The sequence below is a fragment of the Microtus ochrogaster genome, chromosome 8 (genome assembly GCF_000317375.1).
Source record: "Microtus ochrogaster isolate Prairie Vole_2 chromosome 8, MicOch1.0, whole genome shotgun sequence".
Taxonomy (NCBI): Eukaryota; Metazoa; Chordata; class Mammalia; order Rodentia; family Cricetidae; genus Microtus; species Microtus ochrogaster.
In genome coordinates, this window is record NC_022015.1 from 35,075,059 (window position 1) to 35,092,505 (window position 17,447).

Here is a 17,447-nt window from a genome sequence, read left to right on the forward strand (position 1 = left end):
GGACCAGTAACCGCCCTTGGGTTGACCCCAGAAGGCTGAAAAGAGCCCTGAAGGTCGAATACTGAACCATCCTTATACCCGCTCAAGGACCAGCACATAGTTGCAGATTCTAGGCCAATAGTGAGGCTCTCCAATAATCTCCAGGCCCCAACATCAGTGAACCAGGCACCCCTCCCTAGGTTTGGGGAGACCTGCTGTGTTCACAAAGAAAGACTGTGGGCTATGGTTACCTGGGTCACTTTCTTTTTCTGAACTTGGAGTCCACTGCCTTAGGTTCCAGGGAATCACTGTAACTCTGTCCAGGGATCTTTATACTGTAGTCTTCTGCAAAGCAGGTCTGTACACACAAGGTCCCCTTAGAAAAGAGGCCCTGCACAGAAGGACTCCTAGGGCAGGATACCCACACAACAGGGTCCCCACACAGCAGACTTCCTATACACCAGAGTCCCCCTAAACAGGGTGTCTATATAGCATGGTTTAACAGAATAGGGATCTATACAGGATTCCCCCAAGAGCAGGGATTCTGCATGCCAGGATCCCTCAGCACAGGGAACCCACACATAGCAGGGTCTTCTGAAGCAGGGTCCCTGTACAACAGAACCTTCCAGAATAGAATCCTTGAACAGCATAGTACCCACATGGCAGGGTCCCCCAGAACAGGGTCTCTGCACATCAGGGACCCCACAGAGTAGGGATCCCACATAGCTGCAGTAGTTCTACAATACTTTGTCTATCAAAAAAAAATCCATCAGACAAATTTAGAAAAACCTTAGCCACCATTAAAAGAACCTGACTTGTTTGAAGGTGCTTCTTGTCTATTCTAACAAAAAGAAAAACAAAAACCAGGTAGAATCAGGGCCAGATCTCTGGGACAAGCGGGTACCTTGGGACAGTGGAACAGCAGTGGACAGGAGGGAGGTAAGATCCTGAATAATTGGCAGGACAGGAAAGAGGGTACCCTACACCAGGACCAGACTGTGGGCTATCCAGGACTGCAGAGAGCAAGCCGGACCAGCCAAACAGAGCAAGAAGTCAAGGTGCTCCAGACTGGGGCCTGAAAGGAGCCCGGAGGTCTGGCCCTAGAAGCTTCCCTGACTCAGAGACACCAACTAGTTAGTTATCCGGAGAGTCAGACATGTGCTTTCACATTCAGAGAGCATGGATGGTCATTTATACCCAGCAAACACAGACGGTCTCTTACCCTCAGAGGATACCGAGGGCCCACATCACCCAGAGAACATGGATAACTTACACATACTTGGAGAACTATGATCAGTTTGTCTATCAAGGACCCTGGAAAGTAGACCAGGTCTTCCCTCACACAGGCTACTGGACCACCAGGTAACAACCATGTGACCCCAAGAAATCACTTCTTCTCTGTCTCCTATTGGCCTGGAGGCAAGATAAGCCAGTGGCCATCTTTTAGAGAGCCTGAGTGGGCCCAGGAGCCCAATACTCACTTTCCAGTGGCTCTCCCAGCACTGGGGGGTCCCCACTAGGGTTGGTGAGGGATTAGGGTCTACAGGAACAGAGATAAGACCCCATGCTCACCTCTGCCCACCCCCCCCTCAGCCTGGGACCTTGCCGAGGCTGATGCTGATGATTCTGCCAGTGGGCTGTCTGTGGGTGGGCAGCGGAGGGAGTTTGGTCAGGAAACAGCGGCTGTGGTGGAGGGCTTTTCCTCCCACACTGTTCATACAGCTGCTCCTGCTGGCAGCCAGTTCAAGACAGGCCTCTGTCCCAGGCTGGCTTTGGCTTCCCAATGTTCCCTTGGGTGGAGGACAGTGTGTGTCTAGGGAAGCCTTTGATCACATGCCCCCAAACTGAGGGTCTCCATTCTCCCTCCATGCCTGCCCTCCTCTCCTTGGTTAGCCCGCGCCCCGCTTGCTGCTAGCGCCAGCAAAGCTAGGGTTTGCATTGGCTTCAGGCCAAACCCCGGAATGTGCCTGCTGGCTGCCCGGCAGCTGTTCCTGGAAAAGGGGCGACAATGCACAGACTGTCTGTGAGATGGGGGTGGACGGGGTGCAGGCTGCCCAGAGCTGTGCATGAATAGAGTACAGAGGCCCTGAGACAGGGATGAATGGGTTCACTGGGCCCAGACACCCCTGAATGGGTTGGGACATCCAAAGATGCATTGGAGCTTGGAACTGGCCACCCGGGAGCCCCTACCTAGGATATGGGCCTATGTGAGGTCTAATAAGAGGTAGTTGTGAACACATACCACCCAGAAACCCTGGTAGAATAGGGAACAGTGCACCCCAGTACTCAGATCCACAGATATACTCAATTCAGGTACTCAGATAGGGGTTACAAGGGACAGCACCCCAATTTCAGACACACTCAAAGGTCATTTCACCTCCACTCTGGTATGTGTCAGGTAAAGCACTGTGGAATTCTGTTATGGGGGTGCAGGACACCCAGACTCTTGTATCAGTGGGGTTCATATCTCCCACATGCTGCTAGATTGTGGGGGGTCTTCAGATATCCACAGCAGGAACTCTGGCGCTCAGAAGGTAAAGCAGCCAGCCTGGCGCCACGCATGAATAGAGACCGGGACCAGAAGGGATATGGACTCACATGGGCCGTGACGCCCGCTTGTGATGAATGGGCAGTGAACGTCCAAAGACGCAGTGGAACTTGGAACGGCTGCTGGGGGCCCTTGCCTTGGGATGTGGGCCTACGTGAGAGACAGGCAGTGGGGTGTTAGGCTGCCAAAGACCCTGGTGAAGGAGGACAAGCTGTCCAAACCTCAGGCGATGATGAAGAGGAAGACGGGGCCTCGGAGTGGGGTGCATGTCAGCGTCAGCCAGCACTCTTGGGTTGGCGCACAGCTCCTGGGTGATGGGGAGGGTTGGCGGAGACCCTGGAAACTGGGGCGGGGGAGCTGTGGCGTGATTCTTGAAGACTTTCCTACCTAGCAGTTTAGAAGAATAAGAGGCAGGCTGCCAGACACCCAGAAAAGCAAGGGTTCCCAAGAAGAGGTTGCAGGGTGCAGCTAGCTGGGAACCCTGAGCATAAGCTCTCTGTTTAGAAGCCACAATCGCCATATCTCCAGATATGTAGGTAAAAAGACAGGGCTGTGCCCAGCCTTAAGTGACCACTATACTTGTGGGAAGGTGTGGAAGGTGCTCAGATCTGAGAACTTGTGCACAGCACACAGACACCTGGATGTGGGTGCCTGCTGCATTTATGCAGAGACAACTGGGGTGGGACATGGAGACCCTCAGACAGAAGCATACAGGACAGTGAGCATCAGAAAGTGGGACTTTTGGAACCTAGTCACTGTGGTGCTAAGAGCAAAAGGTACCCAGACACCCAGACAAGCGAGGTATCGGGTCTCCAGGGTTTGATCACCTTAGTTCTCTGGTGGGCAAAATACCCACATAAGAACTTCAAGAAAGGGTGACAGAATCGACCAGAGAAGGATGGGGATGAAGCTAATGGCTAGAGTTCTTGCCTAGGATGCATGAGACCCTGAGCTCACCCACAGCCCTGTACACCAGGCTTGGTAGTCTGCAATCCCAGCACTCAGGAGGTGGAGGCAGGGGGATCAGAACTTCAAGGTCATTCTCAGCTACCTAGTGAGTTCTAGCCTAGCCTGGGCTACACAAGACCCTGTCTCAAAAACATAAAGAAGCTACTATACCTTTCAAAGCAAGGAACTGGCTAATGTCTGTAAGGCTCAAATGTTTACAGAAGGCCACTCTGAGGATCTGGGGTTACCAGGATGGAAACGCTAAAAAGCCCGTGAGTGGGAAACTCAGATCCACAGTACAGTGGACTGTGGGAACTCCATGTTCAGCTAGTGGGGTGTAGGTAGCACACACTCAGACCCATGGGACACAGAGATGAGAACTCAGCAGTCAACTCTCATGTGGGCTCAGCTCTGGGGGTGCAGGTACAGAGTGCAGACACCTGGGCGACTGGGGGTGGGCAGGCAGCCCAGAGCTCAATGAATGGCACACAGAGAACCGAGACAAGGGTGAATAGGACGCTCACAGTGGTGTGATGCCCAGGAGCGGCGTGTCCAAAACCACAGGAACGTGGCGCCTGCCCTGGGCCTCCGGCCTGACGTGCAGTCCTATGTACCTTGTGTCAATAGGCAATTCAGAAAATGGGGTACAGGCTGTCCAAGACCCTGGTGACCACAGAATGGAGCTCCTGTTCCCAAATGGAAAGGGAACGGGTCACCCAGCTGCAGAGACAGTTGGATATTTGGGGCATGTACCCCCAGGTATTCACAAGAGTAGATTAAAGACACCATTCTATGGTTTCCTTGGACAGAGACCACAAACCAATGTGTGTGAGGCCTTCATAAAGCTATATGATAGATGGGGTCGAACTCCAGTTCTCTGAAGCCCTTAGGAGATGCATCCAGTCATTCAGTGAGTTCCACCATGATAGGGCATGTGTCCCCATATGTACAGGGGATGGAAGACTCACCTGGGCACTGCGGAGGTCAGGGTTTACATCCCTGGAGTCTCCGATAGAGTCTCAAAGCTCAGTGTGTCATGTCCAAAGACACTGTAGCATTACACCATGCCCAAGGAGGCTATGAGGTCCTGGTGTAGCAGTGAGAGTGCACAACCCATGCCAAAGCACAGGCAGGAGGTCCTCCAGAGAGGCCCCGATAATGGTGCCATTTCTCTAGATCCTGGGATGATGGGGTGTAGCCTCCCTGGATGGCTAGGAGATGGGTACTGTGTTCCTTGGGTGCTTAGGTGGTGGATCAATGTGCGTTCTCCAGTGCTCAGGAGATAGGACGCAGCCTTACCAGATGTTCATGCAATGAGGTACAGGCTCCCCAGATGTTTAGAAGTTGGGATTCAGCTTCCCAAAGTGTCTAGATAATGGAGCTCAGGTTTGTTCTGAGCTTTGTTTGTTCTACACAGCTGGAATGTCAGGGATATTGTACCTAGCTTGTATCCCACAATACACAGGTAACCTGAGTGCACACACAAGCTACATACAGAGGGCTGAGACAAGTTGAGTACCCATCTTTGGCTGTCTCAGACCCCAGGTAAAAGAGGTGCCTAGCAGGATAGGGCTCACAGCAGGGTCAGTACAGGCAGGGAGCACGTGTCCCATCCCTGCACGTCTCCTCTTTCTTTGCCAGAGGATCTGGGCTCTCCCGCCAGCGTCTGCCGTGTGTTCTAACCTCAAACATTCCCCAGGCATCCTCAAAGGAAGCATCCGAGTCCAGGAGCCCCGCCAGGGTCTCCACGGGGCTTCTGGCTGCCAAGCCGCCGTCTGGGGGCCGCGGGCCTGGCCGTGGGCTGCCAGCTCTGTTTGGTTTTCTCCTTCCTGCCTCAGAACCTCAGACGCCGTCTCGCCACGGAGGCGCCCTCATTCTGGAGAGGCACAAAGACCCTACACAGCCGGGTTGTGGGAGCTACTTGTGGGGCCTGAAGCTCTGCTCTACAGGGGCCTGGTGGGTCCCAAAGTACAGGTGCTTGCTACCAGGGTGCCTTGATATCCCTGCAGGCACACCTCTGGCCCCTCTGATCATATTTGTAAGTCCCTGTTACATCACCTGAGTTATAACAGGGGATGGACCCACCACCTCATGTTGCTGCCCATGTGCCCAGAGCCACTTGTGAGCAGCATGCATGTAGCCCATATGCCATGGTCCCAGAGCATCCTCTAGCTGGAGTTTCCTCAAAAAGACCTATTTGACCATCCCAGAGACTTGGAGACTTGGGCCTAGTGAGATAGGTCACGTTAACCATTAACCATTCCAATGTCTGACTGCCAGTCACGGATAAAGGGCTGTAGAGTGACTGGACCAGACCAACTGGTCAGAGCACAATGAGGAACTCAGACTACATGGTGGGACCCAGATTGATGGAACAGATACTGAGGTTAGATTATTGCAAGGACCTTGGACACCAGGATGAAGGCTTGCTCATTGGGAAGCTGAAAACTCAAGGGAATGGAGCAGAATGTTCTCTGAGGGTGACAACAAGCCAATGGGCTCAGTTCAGCACTACACAACACCAGGCAGGTCCCCTGCAGGGTTTCACCTTCTCTGTGTTTGACTCCCTAGGCCTGCACTGCCAGGAGGCACACTCTTCAACCAAGCAGTTGTGACTCAGGCCTTCTGGGTGTGTGAGCCTGTATACAGGTCAGCCCAGAGAGCCTATCACCCCTGTTTGCAAAGCTCACTGTGGGTGGGGTAACCTTCAGCCTTGAATAGCCCCTAGAGATAGCCCAGAGTCCAGACACCTGCCCTAGGGCTTCAGACAAGGGGAGGCCCTTCTCTCTCTCAAGGGAGTTTCCTGGCTTCTGAGGGCCAGCAGTTCCAGCCATGAGGTGGGGCTCCCCAAAGCCCTGCCTCCACACCCCTTCCTCCCCCCAAGATTCTTTGGATCACTAGCAACAGGCGCCGGCTCTGCTGTGGCTCCAGGTGCTGCGTAAGAGTGGACCAACCAGCCTTGCGGTGGCTAGGGTCAGAGCAAGAAAGCCAGAGCCTGGCAGCCCCAGGAAGCAGTAGACATCAGGTGAGGGAGGACCACCGCTGTCCTGGGTGTCTTTCTTTCCTGGGGAAAGGGAACACAGAAACCGCTCCCCGTGAAGCTTTACAAGGTTCTGTTACACTGAGGGTGGAGGGAGTTGGTAGCAGGTCTAACCCAGAAGTAATGGGTACTCGATCCTAGACTGCCGGGGAATTTGGAGGAGAGGCCCAGCACAACTGTACGTGGCTCCTGTCTTAAAGGGGGCACTGGGTGGCATCCAGCCCAAGCCTAAGTAATTCTGAGGGACCTGGAAGGGATACCTGGAGAAAGTGGGGCTCATGCAGGCCTTGGAGAATGAACAGGGTGAGAGAGGCTGGGGTAGTGAAGGCAGGCCTCAGGCCCGGGTATGAGTCAGCTGCCCTGCCTAGAAGGGATTACAGAGCTGGGTGCACAGAGCTGCTGGGAGGGAGCCTGGAGATGTGGCAGGGACCCCCAACTCCCTTTCCTGGGCCAAACAGCTCCGGTTGAGTCTTTCTGAGCAGACTATGAAAGTCAGCAGGAAGGCCTGCCTGCCTGCCACTCGGGCGTGCATGCTGCTCTCGGTCATACAAACAGGGATAGCCAAGGCCCTGGACTGGGACTGGAGAATCACAGAGCCTCTTTTCTATCTGTCCTGCTCAGGCTCAGCTTCCCTGGAAGTCCATTATCTGCAAGCTGAAAGCTACCCGTGGGTGGGGACCAGTGGGGAGAATGGCTCCACCTGGTGGCTGTATTTTTACCTGCACCTTTACCACCATGAGGACCTGGGGGTCCTAAGGGGCCTTAATCTCTCCAGGCCTTGAAAATCTCACTAGTATCAGAAGCTGGTGTTTCTGAGGACCCAGAATCCTCCAAAGCTAGCTTCCAGACAGTCTGCAGTCCCTTGTGGACATGTGACAGGCTATCCAGAATGCCTTCGTGATCTACATGCAGTGAGAAGTCTGGCTTCTGTGCCTCTGCCACTTGTTCTTACTGTAAGGGGGAACTTCAGACAAGAAGGGCAAAGAAATGGACTCACATATGCAAACACACACGAGAAAGAAAGAGAGAGAGAGAGAGAGAGAGAGAGAGAGAGAGAGAGAGAGATCTCAATGTTACTTGAATTCCAACATTCACGCCGGCTTCACCCTTACCAAATGACGAATGTGGCTTTGTCCACTCAGGGAACCAGACTTGTTTCAGCCCGGCTTCAGCCCTTTTATGCTAGGGACCCTTGAGGAACAACATACCAGCTCCAGCCCACCCGCTCATTCTGCCAGGTGCCACTGGGGGCACTCTGGTTGTCCCCTGTGGACTCCAGCCTAGCAAATGACTTTATAATACCAGACAAGAGTGAAGTTAGTGGAGAGGAAGGCTGTTGAGGCTTGCAGATCACCCCCTCCCTCTTCAGGGGACCCATCAAGTCTCCATGTCTACCAAATTACAGACTGGGGTCTGAAATTAAGTTATGATCTAGCTGTATGATTCATAGGGCCTGGGGATGAATTTAAAATAGGGTACCTGTGCTCAAATTTGAGGGGTTTCAAGAGATGAGGAGGGCATTCTGCCTAACACTATGACCCTCTCAGGTCCCCACCAGCCTGCTCTCCATTATGGTTTCTTGTAATCACCGTCTGCACCTCTGCTCTAGGGTCATGCCAACTTCAGGGCCCCAGCCTCGGGCCATCCCTGGAAAGCTCATGGACCCACGTGTGCAGCATCCCTACAGGGAGACCTGGGAGACAGAACCTGGTCCCCTCCGATTGTCTACCCACGATCACTGAAGGGTGGATGTTTCTGGGCTTTCTGAGCTATGACTGCCTCTCTCCAGTCTGCCAGGTAGTGAGGTGCTGATGTTGCAGGAGGGGGTGTCTTTGGAATCATGTTGGGGATTTCAGGCTGAGGGTACAGGAGAGAGAGGATCTGACCCCACAATTACTCACTCCTGGAGAGGTAGACTGCTTTAGTAACTTGTATGTAGTCTGGGCTTAGACATGGCCGGAGGGGTAGCAGGCTCTTGTCGCACAGTGGGGTAGACTCAAGTTAGAAAGTTCTGGCCAGCAGCTGCCATCTAGGGAAGCTGCGGGGGCGGGGAGGGAGGCTAGGGAGATCTGAGTTCATGGAGTTGCAGTAGTTCCCAGCCCCCAGCTGGGGATCCCACCTTTCCTGCTCATGGTGGAAGAAGCCAGCCTGGCGGGTGTGTACCCTCCTCAGGCCCTGGGCAGGTGGGATTCAGAGGCCAAGGCAGCTAGCTTCATGGCCTCCTCCTTCCCACTCCCATGCCAAGGGTGGCCAAGCAGGCAGGTAGGCAAGTTTAGGCCGGCATTGATTCAGCGTGGAGGAATGTTCAGGCTCTCCCTGCCCCTGCCTGCCCCCGCCTCGCCCTCATCCCCAGGCACTGCTGGCCTGGTGCCCATGCCAGCAAAGCTCCTTCAGCCTAGGCTTGCTGGAGCGCATGCCCAGTTGCTGGTGGCTTTATGCCCCAGCTCCCTCCCACATGACCTCATGGCCCAAGCTGCTCTTGGCTCTGAGGCTACAGTTAACTGGACTACCTGGTAGAACGTGGTACGTCTTTGGAATGCAGGGGGCTATGATGGGTCCTCCTCAGGAAATGAGACACCCCTAAAAAAATCCTCTGAGTCCAAGAAAAAAAGGACAAAGTTCCTCCTGCAATGTGTGTTGGTTCCAGTGAGCAAGGGTCAGCAAAAGCAGGTACCAGACTGCCCAGGCTTGGCCTAGTTGGCTGGGGCTGGAGACTGGGAAAAGTGGCAAAAGGCCAGTCTCTCTCTGCCTAGCTTCCAGACTAGCACCCTTGCCCCTGGCCACCTCGGCTGCCTTCTGATCTAGGGAGAACTCAGTAGTTGCTGCTGCCAGCCGAAGAGGCAGTACACCACGGTCAAAGGGCCATCCCTCAAGTGACCTGGATTCCGCAGTTACCTCCTCCAAGCCAACAGAGGCAGGAAGATGGGGCGTGTCCCAGACCCCCGCAGCACCTCAGCCCCAGTTGACACCACTGCTGAGCCCAGTCTCATTCCAGACCTCATTACCAGGATCCCCTGTGAGTGGTTGGAACCCCAAGAGTGGTGTGGGCATGGTCCGGGCTAGTAGACTAGTCCAGTCCAGTCTAGGTCCAGATTGTCTAGAGAGGCATTTCAGCAGCCTGTACCCTTGGCCCAGGGCCCCGCTGGGAACTCTTTATCATCGTTCTTGCTGCTGGAGTCCTCCTGGTCTCTTGTCTGCTCTGTGGTGTCTACTGCTGTTGCCGCCGCTGCCAACGCCGCAGGAAGCAGCCCAAAGACAAAGAAGCTGTGGGCCTGGGCAGTGCTCCCAGCAGCACCACTACTCACCTGGTGAGGAGCGGAGACCTGTGTCTACCTGTGCCCAATCCTGTACTGGCTCACTGCAGGGAGGGGAATGCAAGGTCCAGGCTAGGGAGTTCAGGGCAGCCCTGGCAGGCCTTCCTGGCAGAGGAAGGAGATGAGCAAAGGTGATGGGGGAGGAGGCGTTCAGGAAGCAAGCAGATGCTGGTCCATGGGTTATTGGAAGCTCCAGTAGCAGTACGATGTATATCATGTCCGAAGTAGATATGGCTGGTCTCAGGGAGCTGCGCTGAGGATATGAGCCATTGTGTGGGCTGGCCTGCTGCTGGTGGTTTGACCTATATTATGAGAGCCCAGGCCTCCAGTTGAGGATTGGTCTCAACCATACTTATCTGACCACCCCTCCACCCACCCCAGGTTCAACCAGATGTGGACTGCCTGGAGCCCTGCTCTGGGGGGCCGCAACAGTGGGGACGGCTGCTGCTCTCACTGGAGTATGATTCTGGAAGCCAGGAGGTAAGTCCCATTCAGGACGTCCAGAGGCTCTGTAGTTGATGGAGGGTGTGTGTGATGGGTGAAGTGCCCGGTAGAGGGGAATGTGGGAAGAGGACCCCTCCCCCAACACACACTCAGGCTGAGCCAACCCACTGGACTCCAGATTAGGGTGGGCCTGAGGCAGGCCGAAAACCTGAAGGCCGAGGGCACAGCAGACCCCTACGCCTGCGTCAGCATTTCCACTGAGGCTGGGAGAAGACATGAGACAAAGGTGCACCGGGGGACTCTCTGTCCCATGTTTGAAGAGACATGCCACTTCTCAGTAAGTCTGACCTGGGTAGGCAGAGCGGGCTGGGGCCAGAGCAGTAGGACCCATCTCACAGCCCTGCCTGCAGGTCCCACCAGCAGAGCTGCCCGGGGCCACCCTGAAGGTGCAGCTGTTGGATTTCAAGCGGTTCTCGGAACACGAGCCTCTGGGGGAGCTCCAGCTATCCTTGGGCACTGTAGACCCTCAGCATGTCCTGGAGAACTGGTACCAGCTGGGCCCTCCTGGTACCACTGAGGTAAGCCTGGCTGGCAGGGGCCCAGACCCTGCCTGTGCCGTAGGGGTGACCAAGGTCTGGGCACTGTACCTGCTGATTCCCAAACCCCAAGGGCAAAGATGACCCTCTCAGCTGCGGCCCTGTCTTGTTGCTCACAGCCTGAGCAGATGGGGGAGCTGTGCTTCTCACTGCGCTACGTGCCCACCTCAGGCCGCCTGACTGTGGTTGTGCTGGAGGCTCGGGGTTTGAATCCAGGGATTTCAGGTAAGAGCTGTATGGGGGTGGACAGAGGGCTGGGCCCTTGTGCTCAACCTTCCCATGTGCGTGTATGGGACACACCCCTCTTGAACTTTCTTGTCCATGCAGAACCCTTTGTAAAGGTCCAGCTCATGTTAAACCAGAGGAAATGGAAGAAGAAGAAAACATCCTCTAAGAAGAACACAACTATGCCCTACTTCAACGAGGCCTTCACCTTCCTGGTTCCCTTTAGCCAGCTCCAGGTGAGGAGCGGGGAGAAAGGGCAGAGTGGCCTAGGACTTTGTGCTGGGTCAGACTGACAAAACTGACAGCCCTTTCCCATTCCATGTCTGCAGAGTGTGGACCTGGTGCTGGCTGTCTGGGCCCATGGCCTGCAGCTCCGGGCTGAACCTGTGGGCAAGGTGTTGCTGGGTTCCCGGGCTTCGGGTCAACCCCTGCAGCACTGGGCAGATATGTTGGCCCATGCCAGGCGACCCATCGCCCAGTGGCACCACCTGCAGTCCCCCAGGGAGGTGGATCGTGCTTTGGCCCTGAAGCCTCGCCTCCCCCTGCCTAGGCCTCGCTCCTAAAAGAACCCTAATGGAGCTTCAGTTTCCCCTAATGGAGCTGTGGGCATTTGTCCAGGCTCTTCTGAGCTTTCTGTAATAAATGCCTTCTCTTTCCCACTCATGTGCCCTGCTGGAGCCCTGTGAGGAGAACCTGAGACACAAGGTGGGCTCCACCTTGGCACCACTGTCCTCTCAAGGATGGGGTAGGGTGCTCTGGACAGTTCTGCCAGTCCTGAGCCTCTGCTCAAGGCCTGATTACTAGGTCTTCCCTGGGAGATGGCAGCATCCTCTCTGGCACCCAGGGGTGGCAGAGGAGCAGGGGATTAGAGCTGACCCTGTGGGGACAAAGTGGGAGACTGGGAGGAGTAGCGTGTAGAGACAGTGTGGGGAAGAGACCCCCAAATCATGAGGGATGGTGGTATGGAGTGTCCTCTATACCATCAGCAGGGGGCAGTAGATGCCTTTGGAAGCTGCTCTGGGGCCTTTGGGGGCGCGCAGTCCTGGCCTGTGATGTACCTCTTAATCCCAGCACATCTGGCGGGCTTTAGCAGCTCCTACCTTCCTCTGATCCTCAGGGGCCCCAGAGCAGCAGGGCTGGGGCCAAGCCATGATTTGGGTGTCTCTGGGTGGGGTTCAGAAGCAGGAAAGGGGCGAGGGCCTGGCCCCAGTGAGCCGGGCAATGCAGGACCTGCCTAGGCAACCAAGAGCCCTGAGCCCCCACGGGTCAGAGAGAGGTTCCTAGGGCGGTGGCACCACTCTATGGGGTTGAAGGACATGTTCCAAGTTGCCTGTGCAGAGAGACACCCATGGGCAGGGCGTGTGGCAGGCTGGGAGAGGCCCAGCTGCTGGTCCAGGGGCCCATTTTCTCCTTTCCCTGGGCAGAAAGGCAAGTTCACTACAAGAGAAGGACATTCCTCTCCTGAACCCTGACTACCACACAGGGCCAGGGAAACTGTTTTTGTCTTGGAAACTTTGTTTGCTTGTTTCTTGGGGGGGGTGGTATCCAATTTTATAGGAGGACTGATGTGATGAACAATCACCCCAGGGGCCCAGGCAGGGAGGGAGCACCCAGCAGGCACTGAGTAGCCAGATGGGTGCTGAGCTACTACTAGGCCATGCTATTTGACAGTGACTCCAGTTCAGCCTACTTAGGAGGCCAGGTTTCCTGTGGAGGAAGACTTCAGTGGATGCTTGAGCCGGGTGGGTACCTTGGAGACCCACATACAGTGTAATTCCTGCTGTCCTGAGGGCTCTTGCAGGAACAAGGGTGACATCTTGAACTTGTCACTGAGACATAAATAGAGCAAACCAACCCCCCCACCCCAAGACTTCTTGGACAGGCCAGCGCCTGGGCTGGCTGGCCAGGAGGCTGGGCAGGTGGGGAGGCTCTCCTCCTCTCTGTGCCCCCATTGGTCTGAGGAGACTCCATGCCCTTTCTGAGCAGGGGCCCGGCCTAGGGAAAGCCATTTATACCCCTCCCCCTGGCCCACCAGCCCAGCTCACTGCTGCCTGCCTGACCTCGCTCCCAGTCGTGCTGCACAGACTCTAGGTGAGGCCTGGCCCATCTTCCTGAGGCTGGAGAACAGGACACTACTCAGGCTAGCTCACAGGAGGACTTTCCTGGGCAGGGACTTGGGGTCTGGGGTCTACTGCCAATAGCTCTCGCTCTGGGGGCTCCCACAGAACTGGGACTGAAAAGCAGCAGGTGCTGGTAGGAGGGGGCAGAGGTCTTCATCAGGGCCTCTGATGGCAGGTTCTGACTCTGGGGACACACAAGCGAGAGGATATTCAGGTCAAGCAAGCGGGGACCTGAGCCCCCAGGCCGCATAGAAGAGCTCTTTCTCCTATGTATTTACTTCTCCAGCCAAAGAAGCAAGAGTTAAAAATAACAGGCTCACTCTGGCAGCCACCTGTGCTGGCCAGCCCCACCCCTCCCTCAGGGACAGCTGCAGCTCCTCAAGCCCCGCCTGGGACATTTTGGGAACACTTTCTCCTCTTACTTCTCACCCTCAGGGTGGGGGTGGGGGATGTCCTCTAAATCCTTGCCCTCTGAGAAGGTCTGAGTTGGGGATAGAGCAGAAGCGGGCTGGTGAGCTCAGGCCTCCATGCTGGGCCTCGTGCAAGACGGACACTGACATCTTCACCTCTCTCTCCCTACAGGCTCAGAGCTTGAAACCTCAGGATGGGGGAGTAAGTGGCACCCAGTGTGACCTCCCCCCCTCACTGCAGTCCCGTCACCACTGTTTGGGTCCCATATCTCCCCATTCTCTGTAGCTACCACACACCCCTTCAACCCCATCTACCCCAAGGTTCCATGGCTACTCTCATGGAACCACAACCTAACTTCTCTTTTCTCTCTCCCTCCCGCCTCCCTCTTCCTCTTCCTCCTGGGACAGTGAGGAGGTGAGTATCACTCGAGGCTATAACGAGGCTATAACGGTGTCCTGAGACTTTAAGTCAGAAGACACACTTGTCAAGTGCCCCGCCCCCTGAACAACCCCAGCTAGAGGAAGTACCTACCTGGTGCCTAGTGAGAGGGAAGTGAGATTTGGGCCTAATCACAGGGGAATCACTTCTCCTTTCTGATTTCTGATCACCACTCACCTCCTAGGCCTTCCCTTGCCCATAGCCTCTGAGTCCTGGCCACACCCCTTCCCCATTCCCTAACTCCATTACTGACTTCAGCCCTATGTGTCACCTAAGCAAAGTAGCAGGACCACAGACATGTGTTCCTGAAGCAGGTGCTGGAGTGGGAGAAAAGAAAAGGAAAGGAAAAAAACAAAAACAAAAAATAGGGCCCTGGGCAGTGGCCCTGTGGCCTCCTTTAGAACCCTGGGTCAGATGGCTCCAAGGAGGTCAAAGCTCTACCAAAGCCTGACTCTGCCTTCTCTGCCCTATCCTGCAGAAGCGCAACAGGGCCATCACGGCCCGGAGACAGCACCTGAAGGTAGGTACGGGCTGCCACAGAGGTCTAGGTACAGAGGTGGGGGTGGCAGTCACTGCACAGGGCCATCTGGGCCTGGAGACTGCACCTATAGGCTGCAGAGAGCTGGGGGTACAGAGGTGGGGGTGGCAGTCACTGCACAGGGCCATCTGGGCCTGGAGACTGCACCTATAGGCTGCAGAGAGCTGGGGGTACAGAGGTGGGGGTGGCAGTCAATGCAGAGCCTCACTCCCGCCTCTCTGCTTCTCAGAGTGTGATGCTCCAGATTGCGGCCACAGAGCTGGAGAAAGAGGAAAGCCGCCGTGAATCCGAGAAGCAGAACTACCTGTCCGAGCACTGCCCGCCTCTGCATATTCCAGGCTCCATGTCTGAAGTGCAGGTAGTCCCTTCCTGCCACACACCACCCAAGGCCCTGCTACCCCTATTTCTCAGCCAGTCAGGCCTGGTGGGTCAGGACGGGGAGGGGACAGGGGTCCTCAAGAGTCAGGGTGGTCACCCAACCGCTGCCTGCCCACCCAGGAACTTTGCAAACAACTGCATGCGAAGATTGACGTGGCTGAGGAGGAGAAATACGACATGGAGGTGAAGGTGCAGAAGAGCAGCAAGGAGGTGAGAGGGGGGGAGCCAGTGGCTTCAGGGGTCATGAGTGGAGGCGGGAGGGACAGGGGACTTGAAGCAGCCAGGTGAAGCCAAATGATGTGGGGGTGGGGCCAGCGAATATGGGGTAAAACCAGGTGGTGTGAAAACAAGGCCAACAACATCAGGGACGTGGGGGCTTCCAGGTCCCTAAACCTTCTGCTTCTTCTTAGCTGGAAGACATGAATCAGAAGCTATTTGACCTGAGGGGCAAGTTCAAGAGGCCCCCACTTCGGAGGGTGCGTATGTCGGCTGATGCCATGCTGAAGGCGTTGCTGGGCTCTAAGCACAAGGTGTGCATGGACCTGAGGGCCAACCTGAAGCAGGTCAAGAAGGAGGACACCGAGAAGGTAGGCCAGGACCCAGAGGAAGCCGAGAGAGAGAGAGAGCTCACTCACTGTCCCATTCCTAGAGAATGAACTGAGGCCCAGGGTAGTCTGGGGAAGACCGGGGTGGGTCTGAGGCCTCTCTGGTTCTACCCTCAGGAGCGGGACCTGCGTGATGTGGGTGACTGGAGGAAGAATATTGAGGAGAAATCTGGCATGGAAGGCCGGAAGAAGATGTTTGAGTCTGAGTCCTAACTGCCCACTGCCCCACCCCACTCCACCACTGGGAGAGCACCCAACAGCCAGGCTGGGAGTACCTGGCCTCATGCCAATAAAGGATTCACATCCCTACCACTGGTCTGGTCTAGTTCTGTCTGCCCATCCTGGAGTCCAGCAGCAGTGATCAGCAGTGTGCCAGCGTGGAGGCCACACAGCTTGGGTACAGTCCAAGAGCCCTGGGCTGCACCCCATAACTGGGGGGTATGGTCCATGTCTGGACTTGGGACAGCAACCATATCTGAGCAGGAGTTTCTAGGCTAGGGCCTCTGTGCCTTGGTACAGTCATCCACTCGGGCCTTTAGCAGGCGCACCCTGAGGCAAGCTCAGTCTCCATTCTTCCAGCGCTGCCCCTTCTTAGGGCTTCATCTTCAGCCAAAAGTCAGAAGCCACCCTGAAAGGCTGACCCTGTGTGTCCATCCCGAGACTGACGCCTCCTATACACTCTACCTAGTTCCTGCCCCTCTCTGGACATTGAGGGATGAGGGTAAAGCTGAGCCTGCACAATTTTCCTGGATGCCTCATTGCCTGGATCTTACTGGTCTAACAAGGCCAATAATACACTCACTCTGAGGAACATGTGGCCTGGGATAGTACAGCACTTGACTTCATAGCTGGACCACAGGCTCCAGGCCTTCCCACAGAGGTGCACATGGCTATTCTAAGTCAGTAGTCTCTACTTCCTCCAAAGGCCTGTAGTGAGCTGGTAAGACCTGGGTCCCTGTTCCTGGGTAGAACTGTGACAGGCCCAGCCTGGTGCTATCTTGACTCAGAAGGGAACTTGTCTTGTTTTTGTAAGTCCCAGGTCCTGGCCTAGCTAAGACAATATCCCCAACAGGTAAGACTGTGGCCCCACCCTTGCTTTGTGGGAGATGCTTTCAGGGTCCTAGGTCTTTAGTGGGGATCCCAGAAGGGGTTGCTCCACCGCATTCTGGAGTTGTGAGTGACTCTGGGGGGCTTTCACTGACAATCAGAATTCCCTTTATTGAGGATGGCTCCCTGGCCCTCCCTCAAGCATCAGGAGTCTTGGTTCCACCATGCTCCTTTCACCAGTTCCCAAAGCCCCTTCTAGGCAGAGCCTCAGCCCTGAGCGTGTCCCCCAATGTCTAGACTGATTTCTACAGCAGCAGGTCAGACCTCTGGGGACAGTTCTGCCTCATCATGGGGCTGGGCAGGGCAAGTCAGAGCAGGTGGGCTTAGACACAGAGCAGCATGACAAGGCACACGCCGGGGGCCAGGGATTATGAGACGCTTCAGTGAGAAGCTGTGTATGGTGATGTCAGAGGAAAATGGGTACTGCAGGAAGCTGTACGGGAGCACGGTTCCAAGCTCAGGTTTGTACCTGGCAGAGCTGAGCAGGTGATTAGACAGTGACTTCAACAGAAAGACGGGCCTGAGCATGACACTCTGGAGGTAACTAGTGAGCCTGAGTCCCACCCGGGTTTGTACTTACCAGGAACAATGTGACTGCATCCTGCACACCAGGCATCTGAGGTCTGGGAGAGGGGAGGCAAGGGCACTATGGGCCCTGCTTTGGGCAAGGAAGGCTCAAGGCCATGGTGACTCATGGGTGTATTAGCTACTCCTCTCACTGTGGTGACAATACCTGATGAAGAAACTCCAGGAGGA

General features: G+C 55.5%; 2 protein-coding genes across 2 annotated transcripts; both read left to right on the plus strand.

Annotated features, from left to right (window-relative positions):
- Positions 1-1,940: 1,940 nt before the first annotated feature.
- Positions 1,941-11,678, plus strand: Syt8 (synaptotagmin 8). The gene is made up of 9 exons (XM_013347774.2): positions 1,941-2,002; positions 9,407-9,531; positions 9,651-9,823; positions 10,211-10,309; positions 10,452-10,610; positions 10,684-10,851; positions 10,989-11,094; positions 11,197-11,330; positions 11,424-11,678. Exons 1-9 carry the CDS (start codon positions 1,941-1,943, stop codon positions 11,655-11,657), a joined length of 1,260 nt encoding a protein of 419 aa, XP_013203228.1. The 3' UTR covers positions 11,658-11,678.
- A 2,044-nt stretch (positions 11,679-13,722) lies between these two features.
- Tnni2 (troponin I2, fast skeletal type) lies at positions 13,723-15,873 on the plus strand. Its single transcript, XM_026781621.1, has 7 exons — positions 13,723-13,826; positions 14,033-14,039; positions 14,542-14,583; positions 14,831-14,959; positions 15,100-15,189; positions 15,390-15,566; positions 15,702-15,873. Exons 1-7 carry the CDS (start codon positions 13,819-13,821, stop codon positions 15,795-15,797), a joined length of 549 nt encoding a protein of 182 aa, XP_026637422.1. The 5' UTR covers positions 13,723-13,818; the 3' UTR covers positions 15,798-15,873.
- Positions 15,874-17,447: the final 1,574 nt, after the last annotated feature.

Excerpts from the sequence above, each read along its gene's own strand:
- Syt8 (XM_013347774.2), top strand. The coding sequence starts at position 1,941 with ATGTGCCTGCTGGCTGCCCGGCAGCTGTTCCTGGAAAAGGGGCGACAA. Across the intron at positions 9,532-9,650 it reads CCTCATTACCAGGATCCCCT|GGCCCCGCTGGGAACTCTTT; the intron begins GTGAGTGGTTGG and ends CCCTTGGCCCAG. Across the intron at positions 11,095-11,196 it reads TTTGAATCCAGGGATTTCAG|AACCCTTTGTAAAGGTCCAG; the intron begins GTAAGAGCTGTA and ends TTGTCCATGCAG.
- Tnni2 (XM_026781621.1), top strand. Across the intron at positions 14,960-15,099 it reads GCTCCATGTCTGAAGTGCAG|GAACTTTGCAAACAACTGCA; the intron begins GTAGTCCCTTCC and ends CTGCCCACCCAG. Across the intron at positions 15,190-15,389 it reads TGCAGAAGAGCAGCAAGGAG|CTGGAAGACATGAATCAGAA; the intron begins GTGAGAGGGGGG and ends GCTTCTTCTTAG.